This window comes from Microcaecilia unicolor, chromosome 2 (genome assembly GCF_901765095.1).
Source record: "Microcaecilia unicolor chromosome 2, aMicUni1.1, whole genome shotgun sequence".
Classification (NCBI taxonomy): Eukaryota; Metazoa; Chordata; class Amphibia; order Gymnophiona; family Siphonopidae; genus Microcaecilia; species Microcaecilia unicolor.
The window spans coordinates 358,338,128-358,359,657 of NC_044032.1; the positions used below are offsets into that span (position 1 = coordinate 358,338,128).

A 21,530-nucleotide genomic window follows, 5' to 3' on the forward strand; every position below is an offset into this window, starting at 1 on the left:
CTTCCTCTGACCCTTCATCCCCCTTGACTGCTGCCACCTCTTCCTCTGCCTCCTGCAGCCTAGGCCCCTGGGGTGATGTGTGGGGGACAAGCCCAGGGTCCTCCACCACCAGCTCCTGGTACATGTCCTCCTCTGTGGGTGGCTGGCTGCTCAACTGCAAGCTGGTTAGTGGCTGGCTGGTGTGGGAGTTTCTGGGCAGTCAAGGGCACAATAGCCTCCTCCTCCCTCTCTCCCTCCTCCTCCTCCTGTTGCTGTGGGCTGCTGCTGGAGGGTGACCTATGTGTGAACATAGTGCACATTTGAGTCAGACATATCCTACATAGCTTGCATAGTAGTTCATCTGGGCAGAGCTATGCATGTACAGGGGCAGTTGGGGGCCTGTATGTGGATAGCTGGAGGACATCATTGGTTCATATGACCTATAAGATGACATGGCAAGAAGGTGGGGAGCCACAGATGTGATGCTTGTCTGCCCCATGGGAGGTTGGTAGCCATACAGGCTTTCAGGATGAGGCTCGGGCCTGCTGGAGTCACTGGCTGTGAAGTTGAATGTCAATGTATATTTCCAGGGATGGTGACACGGTTACAGGTGCTGCCAGGGTTCAGGGTGTGGTAGGTTTTCTATGGCTATGAGGTCTACAGCTGACTGGGAGGTGACAAAAGACCTTGTTTTGCCTTCCCTTCCTTCTAGCCACTTCTGCAGGACCAGCCATGATACAGTCATTCTACTGTTGAGGAGGTGGAAGACATGGTTGGGTGGGTCCTGCTGTGGTATAATCATGGCAATTATGAGGGGTCCTTACAACTGACAGGGCATGCATTTGGGGATGCCAAGGAGACCTGAAGGGGTGGAGGGGACCAACCTGGTTGGGTGGAGGTGTTATGGTCCCAGCTATGGCATACATCACTTTGGACTTCACAGTGGGATGTATATTCTGTGTGTGCTCCGAGGCTTGAGGGCCTGCTTTATGGGTGGCACCTTGTGCTGTGAGTGCCTTATGTGGCCACTGTGCTATCCTCCTTGAACACCGTCTTGACAGGTGTGTGCATACTATATAAGGCTGTGGGCTCTGTATATAGAGACAGGGCTGCCGAGAGGGGGGGGGGGGGGACAGGGGGGACAAAATTCCCGGGGCCCTGGCCTCCAGGGGGGCCCGGCGCCGCAGTCCCACCTTCCATCCCCACCGGGCCCCTTCCACCCGAACCTCCGCCAGCAGAAGTGCTGTCTTCTGTTCTGACTCTGGCGTGCGCGGCCCACACAGACGCGCTCCTCTCAGCTGATCTTCGCTGTGCTCTGAAGGGCTTCTGTGCGTCTGTGAGTCTGATGTGCAGGATGTCAGATGCACAGAAACCCTGCAGAGTACAGCGAAGATCAGCTAAGAGGAGCGCGTCTTGTGTGGGCCGCGCATGCCGGAGTCAGAAGACAGCACTTCTGCTGGCAGGGGTTTGGGTGGAAGGGGCCCGGCCCGGTGGTGAAGGTGGGTGGGACTGTGGCGCCAGGCCCCCCTCAGGGGGGGGGCCCGGGCCGGGGTCGGCCTTGTCCCGGGCCCGGCCCAGTCTCTCGGTGGCCCTGTATAGAGAATGAAGGTTTCATTCCTATTGCAGCTCCTTGTAATTGATGTATCATTTTACCGCCATAGTTTCTGCAATGTGCTAGGTAGCTGTATGTGACTTTCTGAGCACCTTGTCCTTGCTCACAGAAGGGTGCTGTCCCACAACCTTTCCACCCGCCCTTCATGTCATCTCATTGTTTTGGGGTTGCCTGCAACAACTTGTTGTGCATATGGGGGTTCTGGGCACAATGTACAGTATAGAGGGTTCCTGCATGTTCAGCCCTTGCTGCAGGTGATGGCTGTTAAAGGGGTGCAATATTGCTGGTACTCACATCAGTCTCTGAGGCACTCCCTCATGCACTGGATCAGCACTGGGTCCTCCCTCCAGGTCCTGGTGGATGCCAAAGCGGTTGCAAGACACAATTTGGAGGCGATACGGTTCAGGTGATGGCCCTTTGTAGCTCAACTTGTTTTGTTATAGCTGCTCAGGCAACCTGTGACAGTTGAGAGGAGTCAGATTAGGGGCTTGGTAGGGGTTGTGTGATCCCTGCATGACCAGAGGTGCTGCCTGGCAGGGCAGGGGAGTAGAAAATGGTTTGGGGACACTTTTTTGATGACATCTGCAGTTGGTCAGGGAGGTGCTGATGGGCAGTTAGGTATGGCAGGTGGGATTTAGGGTTGCAGGGTCTGTATTAGTGAGCTCCTGGCACCATTCACAAATATATGTAGCAGCAACCCTGAGTAGGTGGGGGAGCGTCAGAGATGTGCAGCCCATTGTTACAGCCTTGCATGTGGGAGGGGAGGAGGATATGGCCATGGGGGACATGTTCTAGCCTTCAGCATTTCTGGCCCATGAGGACAGAGGAGGGAGCCTGATAGCTTTCCCACTAATTCAGTGCATATGATCCTAGTAAGCTGTGGTGCTTGCACATGGCTGATGCCGGGTTCCTAGCAGCACTGCAGAAAATTCACTGTGCCAGGGTCCTCCTAATGAGCCTCCATGTCCTCATGGAGACATTAATGGGTGGTAGGTAGTGATCCCTCTTCATGATTTCTCTCCTGTGCCTCAGACTCAGGAGGACAACAGCTGAGACACCTCAGCAGAAAAAATTTGGCTTTCTCTCGAGGGACATGTTGAGCCAGAATGGAAAACGCCCTTTCACATGCAGCACCATATATAGACATGGCACACGTGAAAGGGACATCCTGATGTTGGCAGATGACATTTTTTAAGCACAGGACCACTTCTACTTGTAGAAGTTTTGCAAGGGTTATTTTCCATTGGCAGACATGACTGCCTGATGACGTCTATGTCATTCTGTGGTGCATCTTAATTGTGAATGATTTTAGGTGTATTTTCGAACATTGAAAGATGTCTTTCTAGACGATGTTATACCTGTGCTTATTTGGACCTATTGAGATAATTTATTTTTTTACTTGGAAGTCATATCGAAAATGCCCCTCCACTTGTCTATAATTTTGCTCCTTAAATTTCCTCTTGATCTCCTTCTCATTGAGATAGTTATAGTTTATTGGGTTTGCTAAACCGCCATTAATTCATTCACAGATCACAGTGGTGAACAATTCTAAAAACAAAGAAAACAGAAAAGAACTACAAAAATCGACAGGACAGTGTTCCGTGATATCAATCATTCAAGAGGCAATCACACATACAGTAAAAGGCAGGGGAAAGGGGAAAGACGGGGATATTGCAGGAACCGGATAGGAAAAGGTAAAGCTTTATGCGGAATTAAATGTTTGCTGAAACAGCCAAGTTTTGAGCATTGTTTTGAATTTTTTGAATAACAGTTTAGAACGTTTGGAAGGCCATGGGAGTATGACTGTGATATTGATATATATATATTTTTTTTTGCTTGTTTGTTTATTAGTTTTGCTGTATTGCCCTCATTTTGCTTTCAAGTTTACTTGATTATGCATTTTTGGAAATTAAATAAAAAAAATTATACAGAGTGTGCCATACCCTGGGAACACCCTCTCCACACCTTTTCTCCTCAGCAGAACATCATGCGCTTCAAGTTAAGGCATATATTAAGTAATATGACAAACAGTTGAACCATTTATAGGCAATATGGAGGGGCATAATCGTACGGCGCCGGCCATCTTTGGGGCCAGCGCCGTAAGCGGGTAGAGCCAAGTGTATTTTCAAAATACGCTTGGCGCTGGCCAAATCGCTCGCCGGGTTTACAACAGGATCACCGGCGGATCGCCGGGTTTATATGAGATGGCCGGCTTCAGTTTTCAGCCATAATGGAAACCGGGCCCGGCCATCTCAAACCCGGCGAAATGCAAGGCATTTGGGCGTGGGAGGAGCCAGCATTTGTAGTGCACTGGCCCCCCCTCACATGCTAGGACACCAACCGGGCACCCTAGGGGGGCACTTACAAAAATAATAAAAAAAATAGCTTCCAGGTGCATAGCACCCTTACCTTGTGTGCATAGCCCTCCAAATCTCCCCCAAAACCCACTCACCACAACTCTACACCATTACCATAGCCCTAAGGGGTGAAGGGGGCACCTACATGTGGGTACAGTGGGTTTTGGGGTTTTTTGGAGGGCTCTACATTAACCACAAGTGTAACAGGTGGGGGGGGGATGGGCCTGGGTCCACCTGCCTGAAGTGCACTGCACCCAGTAAAAACTGCTCCAGGGACCTGCATACTGCTGTCAAGGAGCTGGGTATGACATTTCAGGCTGGCATACCGGCTGGCAACACAAGTTTTATTTATTTTTTTTGGGGGGGGGGTTGGAGGGGGTTGGTGACCACTGGGGGAGTAAGGGGAGGTGATCCCCGCTTCCCTCCGGTGGTCATCTGGTTAGTTGGGGCACTTTTTCCAAACTTGTTCCTAAAAATAAATGGACCAAGTCCGGCCGGCGAAATGCTCGTTCGAGCTAGCCTCTTTTTTTCCATTATAAGGCGAAGCCGGCCATCTCATACCCACGCCCCGTCCCGCCTTCGCTACCCTCCCAACACGCCCTCTTGAAGGTTGGCTGGCGCCGCGATGAAACAGCAGATGAAGCTGGCCAAAATCGGCTTTTGATAATACCGATTTGGCCAGGATCAGGAGGTCGCCGGCCATCTCCCGATTTATGTCGGAAGATCGCCAGCGATCCCTTTCGAAAATAAGCCTGATACTCTACACATTGATTATTGGTTCTAATTCCATTTTAAGCCATGTTTGCCTCCTGTATATTGCCATAGGCAGGGCCATAAAGAGCTGGGAAAAATCATGTAAGCATTGTGAGTTTTTTCACAGGTTCATTTATTGCTAAATCTTACTTTTTTCCACAGGTGGGAATTTCTACCCTTCCTGCTTAAGATGAGAGAAGACAAACTGCCTGAAACTCATTCTTTGCATTCTCAGAAAGATAGCACCTTCGTGCTACCATCAAGGAAAAGATCTGAGGTTGGTAAAAGCCCAAATAAATGTTCTCCTTTCTTATGTTCTAACCTGGTGGAATAAATTGCCACCCTAGTGCTGTGGGCTTCTGCTGATGTTAGCAAATTTAGGAACACTCTGAAGATTTACTTGCTTCCTAACTGTTGATTTGATTCATACAGGCTTTCAACTGGCTGCTGCTATAGGTGCTGGATTCTCTTTTTGGAAAAGATTGCTCTCATGGCATTTACTGATCTGGAGTATGCTGACCTATGATTGTTTTTGAGTGTTCGTCTGTGATGTTACTTTACATATTTAAATGAATATTGTTTTATAGAACCTGCCCTGAGTGGTTTTGGAAGGATGGACTAAATATAATAGATTCAATGAAACCTCTTTGACTATACACAGCATGAAACAACCCCCTTCCCCCTCAAAAAAAGGGGGAACTGTAATGGATAAGTAAGCAAACAAGCAAATTCTAGGGAAAAAGACAAAAGGTTCAATAAAATGCGATAAGGTCTTGTTGGCGGTTTGACACAAGTGCTGTACACTGTGGTGGAGGAGATCAAGTTTTAGATCCCCTGCTGTTACCAGTACCAGTCAGATCCTGGCACATCTCAGATGTGCTGCACTTAGACTTTGGGAGAGGGAAGAGGAGATGACTTCTGTTACAGTAGTGACCACACTAGCGTGTAAAAGACGACCTTCCTGTTCTGGGGCCAGTGAGAGGTCCAGATCGGGGGGGGGGGGGGGGGGGGGAGACATTAGAAAAACGCAAACAAACAAAAAAAGACACTGTGGGCAAGCTTGAAACATGCTGCAAATCTATGATTTTACTGTACTAGTAGTAGTTTAACGATCCTGTTCAAGGGTAGCCATAGAAATGTCAAGAATAAAAAGCCTATTTTTCACTTGGAGTGTGTTGTTCAGCAGGAAGTGTTTTCATTGAATAATGATTGCTCACCATATGAAATGTTCCACATTATTGTTGACATTGCATGCTGTTTTACACAATGTAGGTATACTTCAGTACAGGGACATACCGAATGTTTAACGTCAACACACTGCATTCAGTATTGCCATTTCTTGGTCATACTGCATAATGTGACACATACTATAGGGTAATTCTATAAGGGGCCATGCACTTTGGACTAGATTCTGTATATCATGCCTACACTATCCGTGCCAAAATGAAATACACCTAGGTATATTCTATAAAGTACACCTAAAATTAGATGAACTTTATAGAATACATCTCCATTTCCACACGGTTTATAGAATATTCCAAGCGCCCCTCTGCACAAATAAATGTAGTCACGGGCAGTTACCCCAAGTAAAACTTGGTGCGGACCGGGTGTATTCTATAACACTGTGCATAGATTTTAGAAACGCCCATGACCTGCCCATTCCACACCCATGGTCACGCCCCCTTTTCAACTATGCAACTTAGAATTTACATGCATCACGTTGTAGAATACGCTTAGACAGTTGTGTGCGTAAATTCTAATTAATGCCAATTAGTGTCAATAATTGCTTGTTAATTGGCAATTATTGGTGCTGATTGGCTTGTTAACTAATTAAATTGCATGCACAAATTCAGAATATGACTGGATTTGCACACACAACTTAAGATGCACTATATAGAATCTGGGGGGTTAAGGATATTTTAATCATTTACATACAGATGTGGTAACATATGCACAAAAAATTACCTTGTACAGAACACCGACTAGTTGAAAAGTACATGGGAAGACATGATGATGCATACTTTGCCAGTGGGTGTGCACAGGGGTGGAATTGGGTGTGAGTAGATTATAAAATAATATTTACCAATGTACATGACAAATATTGGCATGGACATTAAGTACCACTGAAAATTGGTAGGGCAGACATTGAAATGTATTGTTGCTGTTGTACGATTGGCCTGAGGTTAACTATAGACACAAAAGTGGCAGGATGAGCCTGGATTGGTTTTGGTCTGATAAATGCACACATCCTGGGAGGTCAGAGCTCACCAGCATGTATTAGCTCTAGAATTACCACAGTTATCCAAGTAATGGAATGATCAAAGGAGCCACAATTGATTTAATGAGCCATTTGCAGTTTCACTATACCGGCCATGCGTACTTACAAGTGCATAGCTTAACCTTTGAGACAAGCATATGCTACTAGCAGGATCAAATAGGTAGGAAAATAGAACCTACTCTAACTCTCCACCAGCCCTGCGTAAGAATCAAATAATAATATTGTACACTTTATACAGAGAACACATTCAATGAATTTCCAACAGGATGGACCAGCTGTGTAATGCATATACTGTGAGCAGAGCTTTCAACAGTTAATACTTCAGTCTCTAACCCCTACTAATTAATTGATGCCTTTGCTGAGATTTCAGTCTCTGGCAAGTAAAGTGAGTGAGTAACTCCTGCTGAGGTAATGTGATCCTGCCACACAATGTATTAACCCTGTTTCTCAGAGATGCTAATCAAAGGAAACCTATGCCCAAAACATGCTGGACTGCAACAGAGACCTATACAGAATCTGCATGCTAGCAGAATACCACATCTTGGTCATATGCGCACAGTATGGACAGACCCACACTGAATACAGAATAAGTACCACAGACTAAAAATAAAAATAAGCAAGCAACAAGTGAACTGGAAACCTCAGGCAGCCAGACTCTGCATGCAACATTGAAGTAATTCCTCCTACTAGGAAGCACTTCAATAAACATAAACATACTATGCAAAATATAAAGATACCAGAGATGCACATTCCAGGAAGTGAAGAAAGAAAACCAACAGTTCAATATTGAGTCTAAGGCAGGCAATTTTTTTAAACACTGACCCCTGAAGCAGGGGCAGACTGATAGTGATCTGGGCCAGTGGCATAGCAAGCCAAACATTTTGGCTGGGCCCAGAGCCATCATTTTGATTACAAGAGTAATCAAAACGCTGGCTGGTCATGGTGGTGGGCTTCTGGGTGGGGGTCGGCTCTTCACTGCCTAGGGCAAAAAAGGTATATTTTAATCATTAAATAAATACATTTTTTGCCCTAGGCAGTGAAGTTCTTAGTACCCCACCCAGAAATCCCCCAACAATAAACTTTAATAGTGCCCACCAGCTAGCTTAATTTTAAAAAATAACATGATGTTAAATTATGTTAAAAAAATAAGTATTTAAAATTTTATTACCTGCAGTGCACTGCTGGGGGCTCAGCTGGCAGCCGCTTGCACTTGCAGTAAAGCACGTTTGTTTCTCAAAGAAGAACTGATTGAAGAAGAACCTTTTCTCGTTGCACTAGTTCAATGCAGTTCAACCCCTGAGGCCTGGCAATAAGCGTGCGTGCGGGACGAGCGGAGCCGGAGCAAGAACAAGGCTGAGGCTGAGCATGCTGCGCGCAGGATGGAACATCATTGCAGATGTCAGCAGCAGCACGAAGTGGCCTCCCACTCCCAGAGCAGAAGGACGTCACAGGTGACAGGTCAAGAGCACTGCGACTGGCTGCTGCATTGAAATTCAGTCACAGTGACTGTGACTATGTGCCGCCGAGTCAGTCCTGCTGTGCCTAGGCTTAAGCCCGAAAGCCGGTAGGTGGTGGGACGGGAGGAGTAGATCAGCTGAGCGGGCGCCGGGCGGTAGGCGATACTATAGAAATGCATGCTGCAGGCAGCCAGTGTGCGCTTTTCAACCGAATCGTGCTTGGGTGGGTGGGCGGGTCTGGGCCCGGGCCCATCCAGGCCCGCCCGTAGCTACACCCCTGATATGGGCCTCTGAGCAGAAGAGGCCATTGGGCCCCTGCTGCCCCCACCCCCAGCCTTTGTTTCCAGCACTCCCACTTCACACTACAACCCCCCCCCCCCGAGCCTACCTTGAAGGGCCATGGTGGTCTAGTGGCCTCTTTGGGCGACAGAAAAGAAGTCCACTTTTTCCTGCCCACTGCTGCTGCTGTACCGACGCCACTGCTTCTTCTTAATGGCTGGCAAGACTTCCTGCGGCAGTCTCGTGGGTCTTGGCAGTCTTGAAGACTGCTGCAGCAAGTCTTGGCAGCCAGTTTGAAGACATGGTGGTGCTGGACAAAGCAGTGCAGTGGGCAGGAAAGAGTGGGGTTCTTTCCTTCCCCTGAAGAGGCCACTAAACCAACAGGGCTCTTCAAAGTAGACCTGGGGAGGGCCCACTGAGGTTTGGGGGGCTGTAGTATGCAGATGGGGGGAGGGGGTAGCATTAAATATCTGAGACTAATTTGGCATATGGAAGCCACTGGAACTTATATGGCTCCCAAACAATATTCCTGTGGGACCCACATAATACACTTATGTGGGACCTGGCTGAATAATGGTCAGAACCTGCAAAACTACAAGCAGACTTCTTCATTCGCTCCAATACCACAAGTCTGCCACTAGGGGTTTCAGTGGTCATTTTATGTTTATATTTACTAAACCTTGATATACTGCCACATACCAAACAAAGGAGTTAAGCGGTTTACAATAAAATAAACCAGAAAAGACCTCCATTATAAATAGGACAGAAGATAATCAATCATACAAAACCACACATAATAACAATTCACACTTCAAACCTGCAAGCTGTGTACCAAGCATTACATTGTTAACCAGAATCGAAAGCTTGCTGAAAATAATGAGCTTTTAGAAGAGCTTTAAATCTTTGAAATGACATCTCAGAATGTAAAGTATTTGGGAGGCAATTCCAAAGTGAAGGAGCCAAACAAGAAAAGGCAGAGTGTCTAGTAACCTCATAGTTAACATGCCTAGGGTTGGGTATAACTACTCTGTGTGAATCGAGGGATCTAGATTGACGAGCGGGAGTATAAGGATTGATCAGATTAGATGAGTACAAAAGAGTAGCAGAGTAATACACCTTCACATGAACTAAAATAAAAATTTTAAAGAGAAAATGGAATTTAATGGGAAGCCAGTGTAACTGACGCTATAAAGGTCTAAATTGACGAGCGGGAGTATACAAAATGATCAGATTAGATAAGTACAAAGGAGTACCAGAATAATGCACCTTAACTAAAATAAGAATTTTAAAGAGAAAATACCATCTTCTGAACTACGAGTGATTAGTGCAAGAGAATGGAGCTGCTAGATCAGCAGAGTTGGAAAATGTAGGCCTCGGGGATGGGAGAGGGTTGAGGTTGGGACCTGATCTGGGTCTTATTAGCTTCAGTGGGAGGGGGGAAGGGGGGAGAGGGCAGCAGAAATCCCCTAGGTCGCTACTCAGGAATTACCCAGGTACCGGACGATGGTGTCCAGTTAGCAGTTTGCTGTTCTAACTTTATCTGCTTAATTAGCCGTCTGAATATTACTGAAAACCAGTTAAATACCAGCTCTGCTCAAGCTAACTGGACAACGCAGGGGCAGTTGAGCTGATATTCAGCAGCACTGTCCAGTTAAATGCCATTGAATTTCAGAGGATAATCAGGAAGAAGCAATTTAACTGGGTAGGAGGCTTTCCTGCCCTACTACAATCGCTTTGAATATCAGGCAGCAACTACCTCTCACAAAAGAATGAACAAGAAAGACTCTGCATAACGTTGGGGAAAAGAGCAGATATACCAGGAAACTATGTTCTATCCTTCCACCAGGCAAGAAATATAACCTAACCAGAACAAAATGGACCAGGACCCTGGGAATTGTTCTTATTACTGATGCCTCTGTACAATGTAATTTATTTCACCCTTCTTATTTCTATTTGTAAATGATTTCTTTCCAAACTTTAATCAGTATAATGTATTTGGCAGCACATGTAAAATTGTCATGCTATTTAAGTTATCTGAATCAGTCCTCTGGTGTGCCTGAAAGCAGAGAAGCAGTTCACTCAAGGACAGTACTTTATTGTTATTCAACTTGCTCCATAGTGCCCTCATAGGCTCACAGGAAATCATATAATGGCACTGGGATCTTCTCAGTACAAAGACTATCTATGCCCTATCCCTCTAAATCTATAAACCTGTGCACTTCAATTTCCAACTAGCGTGCAAATTTGCACTTGCAAGTTATAGAACAGTCAGTTGCATGCATAACTTGATTCAATAATTGGCTTTTAAATGGAGTTATCACCCAATTATTGGCCATAATTTGCTCAAATTGGTGTAAATTGGCACCAGTTACACATATAACTGCCTGTTGTCACTATTCTATAAGTTATGTGCTCAAATTCCAGAGCATGCAACTTCAAGGGTAGCATGGACCTGGGAGGGGCATGGGGTAGGTAGCTAGGTGCACAGGTTATAGAATACTATCATTTGCGCAGGAGAATTTAGGCTAGCCATTGAGCCGGTGTAAATGCTTCTGTCCCAAGTTAGACATAAGAAAGTATTCTCTAACAGCAGTTCTGTGCACAACTGCCATTATAGAATTCATATTTTGTGTGCATCATCACAGTGCCTAAATTTCAGTGACCTTTTGAGAATTTTATCCCTATATGTATAACAACAAAGAGATAAAGTCACATTAGCCCATGAAAGTAGGGACCTCAGCCAATTCTGCTGATCAACTGACCGCCTGCATTCTACCCTGGACCTGGCACATCTGAATGTATTCCATGTGTGCCAACTGGCACATATTGACTGTTGGTGCCATTCATAAGAACATAAGAGTAGTCATACTGGGTCAGACCAATTGTTCATTTAGCCCAGTATCCTGCTTCCAACAGTGGCCAAGCCAGGTCACAAGTACCTGGCAGAAACCCAAATCATGGCAACATTCCATGCTACAAATCCCAGGGCAAGCAGTTGCTTCCCCATGTCTGTCTCAATAGCAGTCTATGGACATTTCCTCCAGGAACCTGCCCAAACCTTTTTAAAACCCAGAAACACTAACTGCTGTTACCACATCCTCCGGCAAAGAGTTCCAGAGCTTAACTATTCATTGAGTGAAAAAATATTTCCTCCTATTTGTTTTAAAAGTATTTCCATATAACTTCCTTGAGTGTCCTTTAGTCTTTGTACTTTTGGAATAAGAAAAAAAAAAATCGATTTACTTCTACTCGTTCTACACCACTCAGGATTTTGTAAACCTCAATCATATCTCCCCTCATCCATCTGTTTTCCAAACTGAAGAGCCCTAACCTCTTTAGCCTTTCCTCATATGATTAATTGTGGAGGTTGTCAGTCTTCACTGTGATCTTGCCTGTGGATAGGATCTGCATTGTGTGGAAACCCTACTGTGGGTGTATAGTATCCCTCCCCTTCCTGACCCCCAGAACAATATCCTCACCGCCTTGATGTTCATTCCCTATCCAACCCCATTTCCTGGATCCCCAGCCACACTCTAAAACCACAGCAAAAATATTCTGTCATTCCCTGGACTCTGTAGGGGTCTTTTCCTGCTCTCTAACATTTGCTGGTCCGAGGCCTGGTAAACCTGAACCATTTTTCCTGATCTAATATGGACAAATCTCTCTTGTCGTCCCCCTTCTCCTCCACTGCTAACTCCAGACTTTGTTCCTTTTCCCTCGCGGCACCTTATGCCTGGAATAGACTTCCTGAGCCTGTACGTCTAGCTCCATCTCTATCTTTCATATCTATGCTGAAAACCCACCTTTTCACCACTGCTTTTGGCTCCTAGCCACTAAATTGCCCTCCCCTTGTTCCTTCTCACCCAGTACTTCCCTCGCCCTTAATTGTCTTGTCTGTCTGTACTTTTAGATTGTAAGCTCTATTGAGCAGGGACTGTCTCTCTGTGTCAGGTGTTCAGCGCTGCGTGCGTCTGGTAGCGCTATACAAATACTACTACTACTACTACTAATAATAATATATCAGAAACATTTTTTACAGAAGAAAAATACTTCTTGGCTGCTGCTGACATCATCCAAAGGCATGTGTTTACTTCAGCCTAGCCTCCACTTTACCTCCTGGGAAGGTGCGTAGGAGCGTGCTTTACAGAGACAGAGTCTCTGGGCGCATCTGTGAACCATGGAGGGGAGTTTGCTACCATCAGGCTTGTTACTGATAAGAGATTCTTTGCTGGAATCACAAGGCCTCTCATTGTCATGACCGTGAATTCTGCTAGACAGAAATACACAGTTTGTGATTGGTCCATGTGTGTCACCTGACTCAGAGGGATGCCAAAGTTCGACAAGAGAGAAAAGAAAAAGAAAAGAAGAAGATTGCTTGGTATATAGTGCTCTCGCTGATGATCTAGAAACTATTAGATTGTAAGCTGTTTGAGCAGGGACTGTCTTTCTTCTATGTTTGTGCAGCGCTGCGTACGCCTTGTAGTGCTATAGAAATGCTAAATAGTAGTAGTAGTAGTATTTTTCCTAAACACCTGTGAACAGTGATTCCTTGTGCTAAGAGCTGATAAGATCAAGTTCAGAAGCAGCTTCTTGGCTTTCCCAAAAACTGTGTAACTGGCTGCTCACAGAGCATGGACTGTGGACTTTTTCCTGATCTACAAGGGCTCACAGAGTGAAGTGACCTGCTGAAGCCTAGGAGAGAAGCCGATTCGTCGCCCCCTTGGACTCTGGGAACTACAGGACCAAAAAGGGTGAGAGAAGCAGGAATTTTTCTTCTTATAGCTCAGGGTTAGTTAGTTTTGGTTTGCCTGCGACTGACTGGTTATAACAGGAGCTGTGGCATTTAGTCTAATACTGCTGCTGTTGGTAATCTTTTCTCGGGATATATTATAGTTGTGTAATTACTCATACATATATTTTCATCAAGGCTGCTGAGAGACAGAGCCGGGCCCAGGTCAGGTCTGCCACCCTCCCACCTAGGGCAGCCGCCGCTGCCCCGTCCACTGCCCCCTTATCTTCTTGTGTCTGCTCCTCCCTTGATCTACCACTCTCCTGCTCCTATGTGCCGGGACCCAGGTTATCGCATTAACGCGATAACCCAGGTCCTGACACACAGGAACAGGAGAGACAGACCGAGGGAGCAGAACCTTCTTCCTGACTCCAGGAGCCTTGCTGGCAGCAGGACCCCTTGGAGGCCAGGCCAGAGGAATCTTCCCCCTCCGCCCCCCTCTCAGTGGCTCTGATTTTCATATATCTACTAGCTCTACCCGGCCACGCGTTGCTGTGGCTCAGTCTGGTTAAATGGAAAAGAAAGAAAAGAGGAAGCGCACGTTTCTAATATGTTTAATTTCACAATGCTTGTGGGTATACAATATTTTTTGTTGTTCCATTGTGTGTGCGTTTTGTTGTTCCATTGTCGCGTTTTGCTCGTTCGGTGATGGCCGTTCTTCCTCAGTTTGATTTGCAATTACTCGTCGCACTGCTTCCGCTCCGCCAGTACAACAGCTGTGACATCTATATAATAGTAGATATATAAAAACATGCGCATATTCGAATGCAACGTTGTGTCCAAATTTGAAAGCAATCGGTGAAGAACTTTCAGAGATTTAAGATTTTGAACAAACGAACATTTATATTTTTATTTATATAGCTTGGTAATAATCATTATTTTGGTAGTGTACAGAATTTTGTAACTTGCTTTGCATTTTGCTATATTTTTATTTTTATATCTATAATAAATAATATATTTCCACTTTGGCATTATTCTTTTCATTGGGAGACAGCCTTACACGAACCTAGGGGCCATATTTATAAGGTACTGATCATCTCCTTTGTGCTAAATGAGTCCAGAGTAATTACTGCATAAGAGATTTTCTGTTACCTAAGTACTTCTACAACTCTCCATATATTAAGACCTCTAAATCCATACCCTCCTGAAGCCTTGCAAATGGCCCTGTGCCAAGTGACAGGAAAACAATTTCTTGCCCTCTAGTAGCCCAGTGTCCAATGCTGATCTGACACTACCTGGTGACACCTTTAATTACATACTAATCAGAAGATGTGGTTTAAGCCAGGTTGGATTTTCAGTGTATTCCTGATGAATATACATGAGATTGATTTGAATGAATGCTACCTTAATTGTATGCAGATAATTCTCATGCATATTGCTTAGACACTGTCTGAAAAACGAATTCTTTTGCACCCCTTGGGGAATTTCAAACAATTTTGGAAATAAAGTAACACTATATGGGGTAATTTCAGAACAGGTCATCGATGTAAAATGTCCAGCAAACAAAGTACCTATTTTATAAAGGCAACATGGTGACAATAGAAAAAAGCTTTTAATACAGTTCTATTTGATTTCTTTCCTATTGGTATATCCCTTGGTTCTGTCCTAGTGCTTCACTCTTCTAATTCACAGTACAATCGATAAAAGCTCAGAATAAAATACTTTTTTACCTTTGCTGAGTTTATTTTTTTAAGGGTTGTTCAAATCTCAAATTCTTTTTTTTACTTGTCAGTCTCCTACTTTCCCTGTGCTTCTTCTATTTTCTGTTTCTTCTCTCTCTGTATATATTTTTCCCTTCCTCCTCTATATTTATCTATAACATTGATTTTTCTCTTTCATATTTTATCTCCATTTCTTTTTTCTGCCCCTCTGTAAACTCATAGTTGGGTTTTGCTTCTCTTTATCCCCTTCTCTCATACCCTGTTCTTAATTCTCCCTCTTTCATTTCATCTCTACTCATCTGCTTTCCATCTCCCACTCTCACTTCTCCAGGCTTCTCATTACTCCCTCTCTTTTAGTCTTTCCCAGTCTCCTATTCTCTTCTTTCACCATTCTCGAGTTTCTCATTTCCACACTCTGTATTCAGCCCCTCTCTAGCTCTCATCTATATTTCTCCTCCTCTCATCCCCAGCTCCTTCTCTACCTCCAGGCCCTTACTTCTGTCTCTTACTCTTTCCCCAGACACCCTTTCCTTCTCCAATTCCACCCTCCCTCACTTTCTTCAATGACCTCACCACTTCCACATCCCCCTTGACCCTTTCTACTGAGTGGAAACCCTTCTTCTTCTTTTTTCACCCCAGGGCCACACTCATCTAACCTACTCCTACCCTTACCCCCCACACTCAATTGCCTGGTCCCCTCTTTCCTCCTAATCCTTACGTCCCTGCTCAAACTCTCCAGTCTTCCAAGCCCCAAGTTCCCATTCCTCCAACCTACTAAGTACTCAGCCAAGTATTTAGTCTTCTCTTATCCAATTCCCAAGTTCCCACTTACCTCTGAGTCATACTCTCGTTATCCCTATATCCCCAGCACCCACCCTACTGCATTGCACCCCTCGTCCCCTACACCTGCTCTCCTGCTTCCTTAATCCCTTCCCTAATCCCAGGCATCCACTCAGCTACCTCCTTACCCAGCATCCATCTTTTCTCCCTCTTTCCCTAGCATCTATTACCTTGTGTCTTCCTTTGTTGTCCCAATATTAGATCACTTATGCCTCCCTTTTTCCATCTCTCCATCTGCCTCTGTCTACGCTCTCTTGGCTTCTACAGCTTCTGATGCTTACCCCTCATTCCATCAGTTCATGTCTCCTGCCTTTCTTTGTCCTCTCTCCCCCCCCTCCCCAGTATCTGCCTTGCTCTATACTCATTACGGCACTGTTACATTATATGACACACAATATGTGCCAGTGGTCTTTGTTAGTTTTTAACTGGGATCCACTCCAGAATAAAAGGAATGGAGGGACAACTCCCCTAGCACAAGACTATAACATCACTGACTAACATGTGCCTGGCAATCACAATGTACATCCCCACAAGTCTGTCTTTCTCACAAGTCACACCACTCTCTCCGTCTATCAAACCCTCCCCATCCTGCGCCACCAGTTTTTATCTCTCTTTCTTTCAACTCCCCTGCCCACTCTATGCCACCTGTCTGTCCCCTGTCTCCCAAACACTCCACCCCCTGCCACTACTCTTTCCTTATCTCCCAAACACCCTAAACCCTTGCCATTATTCTCCCTCTACTGCTCAAAGCCCCACTCTCGTATCACCACTCTCCCTTTTCCAAATTCCTTACCCCTAGACATGGAAGAAGCTACTGCTTGCCCTGGGATTGGTAGCATGGAGTGTTGCTACTAATTGGGTTTCTGCCAGGTACTTGTGACCTGGATTGGCCACTGTTGGAAGCAGGATACTGGACTAGATGGACCACTGGTCTGACCCAGTATGACTATTCTTATGTTCTGTGCAATCCTCATGGGAAGAACAAATATCCCCCCCCCCCTTGATGCTCTCCTTCTACCAGCTCTAGAGCTCTCCCCTAGGTTTCTCTCCACTGTCAAAATCTCCTTCCTGTTCTGCTGCCTGCATCTCACTTCAACAGTTTCTTCCTTATCTTACCCAAACAGTACCCTCTCTTTCTCACCCTCCACTCTGACCCAGAAAACCCAGCATACTTCTCCCTCACTGGCAGACCAAACCACCCCATTCTATTTGATCTTGTCTCCAGCAGTCGTGGGCTAAGGGTGGCAGCAGCCTGATACATGTCTGTACTGCTTGTAATCATGACATGTTGAAACGTCCGAAGAAGCAGAAACCATTGATGATCTTGTAAGATCACCAATAGGACGTTCTGCTTCAGAGGTTTCAATGCAACATAGTTACATAGAGCTACACTATGTTCAACTGCTGGGGCTACATCACTGGTGGGGAGGTGCATGAGAGTGGGTGGGCTGCTCATATGTGTGTGATTGGGAAGGGGTGCACGTATGTGTATGTTTGGTAAGTGATGTTAAGGAGCGGATCAGTGGTACCCTCTTTCATATTTTAGTTGTTCTCTAGCTTCCCCTTCCTCTCAGTGTCTTCTTAACACCTTTTCTCCCCACACTAACATACCTTCCCTGTCATCTTGTGGGGGCTACCTCCATATATGCTATCACAAGATCCTTCCCTGATGTTGGATCCCACCAGACCACTGCCATGTAACTGCTGCTACCTGATCTCCTCATCACCATTCTTCTTAATGGTCTTATCTTTATTGCTAGGCATGGGTTTCTTTGCGCATGAAAACCCATACATACAGATGAATGGATGGATAGATGGACATATAGACAGAAAGGCAGATGGATGGTTTCTTCCTAATAGGTGCTATCACTCTGAAGAAATTCACCCAAAAACCCCCAAACAAAAACAAACAAACAAAAAGATGCTCTTTACAAGATCAGAGCTGTAAGTGAATCCAGTTTTAACTTACAATAACATTTCTATCTAGTCCAGCTCCCTCTCCATTCTACCTCTATCCTTTCATCAAATCTATTTGCAAATTTTAAAATAAAGATTGATGTTGTAATTATAACGTTTAAGGATGATAGGGGAGTAGACTAGTTCATTCAGATAAGGCCATCTGTGGTATCTTTTATAGTTATTACAAACACCTCTATGCTTCACCTCCCAATAAAGGGCTCCGGGGCATTTATATCTTGGTAACGTGCCTCTTCCTACGCTCAGTCAGGCTGATAAAGACTTCTTGAATACCCCAATACAGGAGGAGGAGGTAGAGCTAGCGATAACTCATAGCCCCTAGTCAAGGCTCCATTTTACTTCCCTGGGATATAATAATATATGGTAAAGATCATAAATTCCTCTACTTACAAAACTATTTGCATTAGTTCACTAACAATGTTAAGTCGGCTTCACATTATACTTATCTTGAACTACTGCATTACGATGTTCAACTCTTAATTAAATATCCTAGTCCAAAACTTTGCTCCCCCTCGTGAATATAAAAAAATCCTCTATGATGGAGTGAAGAAATTCCAGATGCTAAATTCTGCTCAGGCTACCTCTTAGTGGTTGAAAATCTTGTCAAAAACAGTCCACTCAGGAACTTTCCATTGTGCACAAACGTTGCCATTAACTATAAATATCCAGCCAATAAAAACAATCCTCAACGTCCAGTGTTGCAGACTGATCCTTCAAATGTTATTCAAGTTATTCAAAGTTCTTCGCTTAAAGCTATCAGACAAATAAAATCTTGTCTCCTTTGGCATAATCCCTTTAAAGATAAACTGTCATATTTAAACTCATGGCTTGGTCTCTACATGGGCCATGTTTCGTGACAGTCGTCTTCAGGAGACCAAAGGCTAAAAACATCTACCCTGTGTTATCCCCTGTTCCTACCCCTCCTGTCACTTTCTGGTTCTGGGCCATCATTGTCCTGTTTTGTATCCTGATTTATTGTAAGCCACATTGCGCCTGCTCATGTGGGTAAATGTGGGGTAGAAATGTACTAAAATAAATAAAAAATCCAACCATGGGATCAGTGCCTGATCGACTATTATCTGTTCAATTGGAGCGCTGGCTGTTCTTTGAGTTTGCCCTGTCTGATAGCGCGGGCCCACTGTGTTTGGAAAGAGCACAGAGTGGGCTGTCACCAAGATGGCTGCAACCGGCCCCGCTCTATTATTAAAGTGCACAATTATGTGCACAGAGTAGAGATCTTGAGAGGTTTCCGACAAAAGAGGGACAATTTGAAGTATGAGGGAAAGAATGTAAAGATTTTTCAAGATTATTGAGCATCCTTACAGGAGCTTTGGAGACCATTTTCATCTGTTTGTTCAGCACTTCATGAGGCCCAAAATTTTTCATCTCCAAAAGACATTACACAATGTGTTGCCCGCAAGGGAACTTTCTCCGGAGTAGCCCCCACACTCTGGAAGGCACTGCCTGAAAGGCTGTGCTTAACACAAGACTATCTGTACTTCAGGAAGCAGGTGAAAACTTGGCTCTTCAACCAGGCCTTTAATGGAAGAAGTAACTAATTTGTTAGTCTCACTCACACACACAAGGTGTGACTCGGGCTGCATATACTGCAGCAGGACATGTTTATCTACTACTACCCTAGCTGAGATAACATTTAACCATTTCTATGACCTCATGTGCAACTTTCTTCAAATCAGTCACCTTACTTTCTAACTCTTCCTACTTTCTTACCCATCTATATGCTACAACTGTGCCTTACCCTTCACTATCAATTATAATGTTCTATTACGTATTATGTTGACATTGTAAATAGTATACCATGCCATAGTTTGTATTGTTGTTTGAATATTTTTACTGCTGTAATTAATTGTCTATTGATCATGTTTGATTTATTCTTACTGTACACCGCCTTGAGTGGATTCCTTCAAAAAGGCGGTAAATAAATCCTAATAAATAATTAAAAATAAATAAACCAAAAATATACTTGCCTTATATATATTAATCTAGAAAATTTGGAGATCCACAATAATATGCATCAAGAAGTCTGACTGAGAGACAGAGGAAAGGCTTCGAGAAGCCCCCAGCGTATCTACAAGCTTAGGGGGCTGGGCTTCTTCATCATTGGCCAAAAAACCTCTGTGTATGTTAATTATTTCTTATATATAAGCATCATCATTAGTCATTTTGCACTGACCTAATGAAAGGCATAAGCTTTCAAAAACTAGTCATAAATATATCAGGTTTGTTTAATGAAGAGGTTTCCCTTAAAAAGGGAAAGTGATAGTAATTTGTTAAAGTCATCTAATATGCTAACTTTGCCACTTCTGCTCGTGCCTTGGATCTCCCAACATATTCAATGGCAGTGGACAATCTCTGCTGATGCACTTGACTTTACCTCTGAGCTTGGTTTCCTGGCTTGCCTTTGATAGCCATGAGACAGTATTGCAGTATGTCTGGAAAGTCACTTGTTCATCATCTGTAACAGGGATTTGTGCCAACATCTGTAAAGAAATGATAGGACAGAATGTACAGTACATTAACAAGAGAAAATAGGCCATTAATAATGAGGCACTAGGGGGTTGATTGGTTTCCGAGTTGTGGAATTCATTACTGACAATTAGAATACATATTTTTATTTACATTATGCACAGTTTCATATTCTTGTTCAAGGCATGGTACAACAGAAATAAAATACATTCAAATTATACATAATATACTCATTGAAGTTTCATAAATAAACTGTGTGAGCTAAAATTAGGACACAAATGTGGTGAATTGGATTAGAAATGGGTTGACTAACAGACGGTGGTGGTAAATGGGATTCATTCAGAGGATAGAAATGTAACAGTTCCCCTGTTGGTGGAGTGAGGAATTACACTTATAAATAATTCAGAAAAAGTCACAGTTTATGGGGTTTCCATAGAAAACTCCACACACAAATGGGATTTGACAAGAAAAATGAGTACATATTTTATTAAATAATACTAAACAAAAATATCTGGATAAGATTCTTTGATTAGGTGACAACAGGTAAAGGGTAATGGCACATAACAAGATGGTAAATGCTATGCAGACTGGATGGGTGATATGGCCTTTATCTGCTGTCATGTTTCTATGCAATAGATTACAACAGTATTATGGATGTCCAATTAGACTGAGCAAAACTACAACACTTTTAACTTAACTATGCTAGCCTCTTAAGGTTAGCTGGGTGTACCAACTTGATTGTGATTATCCTGCTTATTTTCGAAGGAGAAGGGCGGCCATCTTCCGACACAAATCGGGAGATGGCCGGCCTTCTCCTACGGCCGACCAAATCGGTATAATCGAAAGCCGATTTTGGCCGGCTTCAACTGCTTTCCGTCTCAGGACCGGCCAAAGTTCAAGGGGGCGTGTCGGCAGTGTACCGAAGGCGGGATGGGGTTGTGGTTAAGAGATGGCTGGCCTCGGCCGATAATGAAAAAAAGAAGGCCGGCTCTGATGAGCATTTGGCCAACTTTACTTGGTTCTTTTTTGTTCACGACCAAGCCTTCAAAAGGTGCCCGAAC

General features: G+C 44.4%; 1 protein-coding gene across 1 annotated transcript in view; it reads right to left on the minus strand.

Moving 5' to 3' along the window:
- LOC115462079 overlaps positions 1-21,530 on the minus strand; it is a 136,234-nt gene that overhangs the window by 47,608 nt on the left and 67,096 nt on the right. The window contains exon 4 of the mRNA XM_030192117.1: positions 20,378-20,483. Coding sequence (XP_030047977.1) covers positions 20,378-20,483 — 106 coding nt within the window. The remainder of the gene's footprint in view (positions 1-20,377; positions 20,484-21,530) is intronic.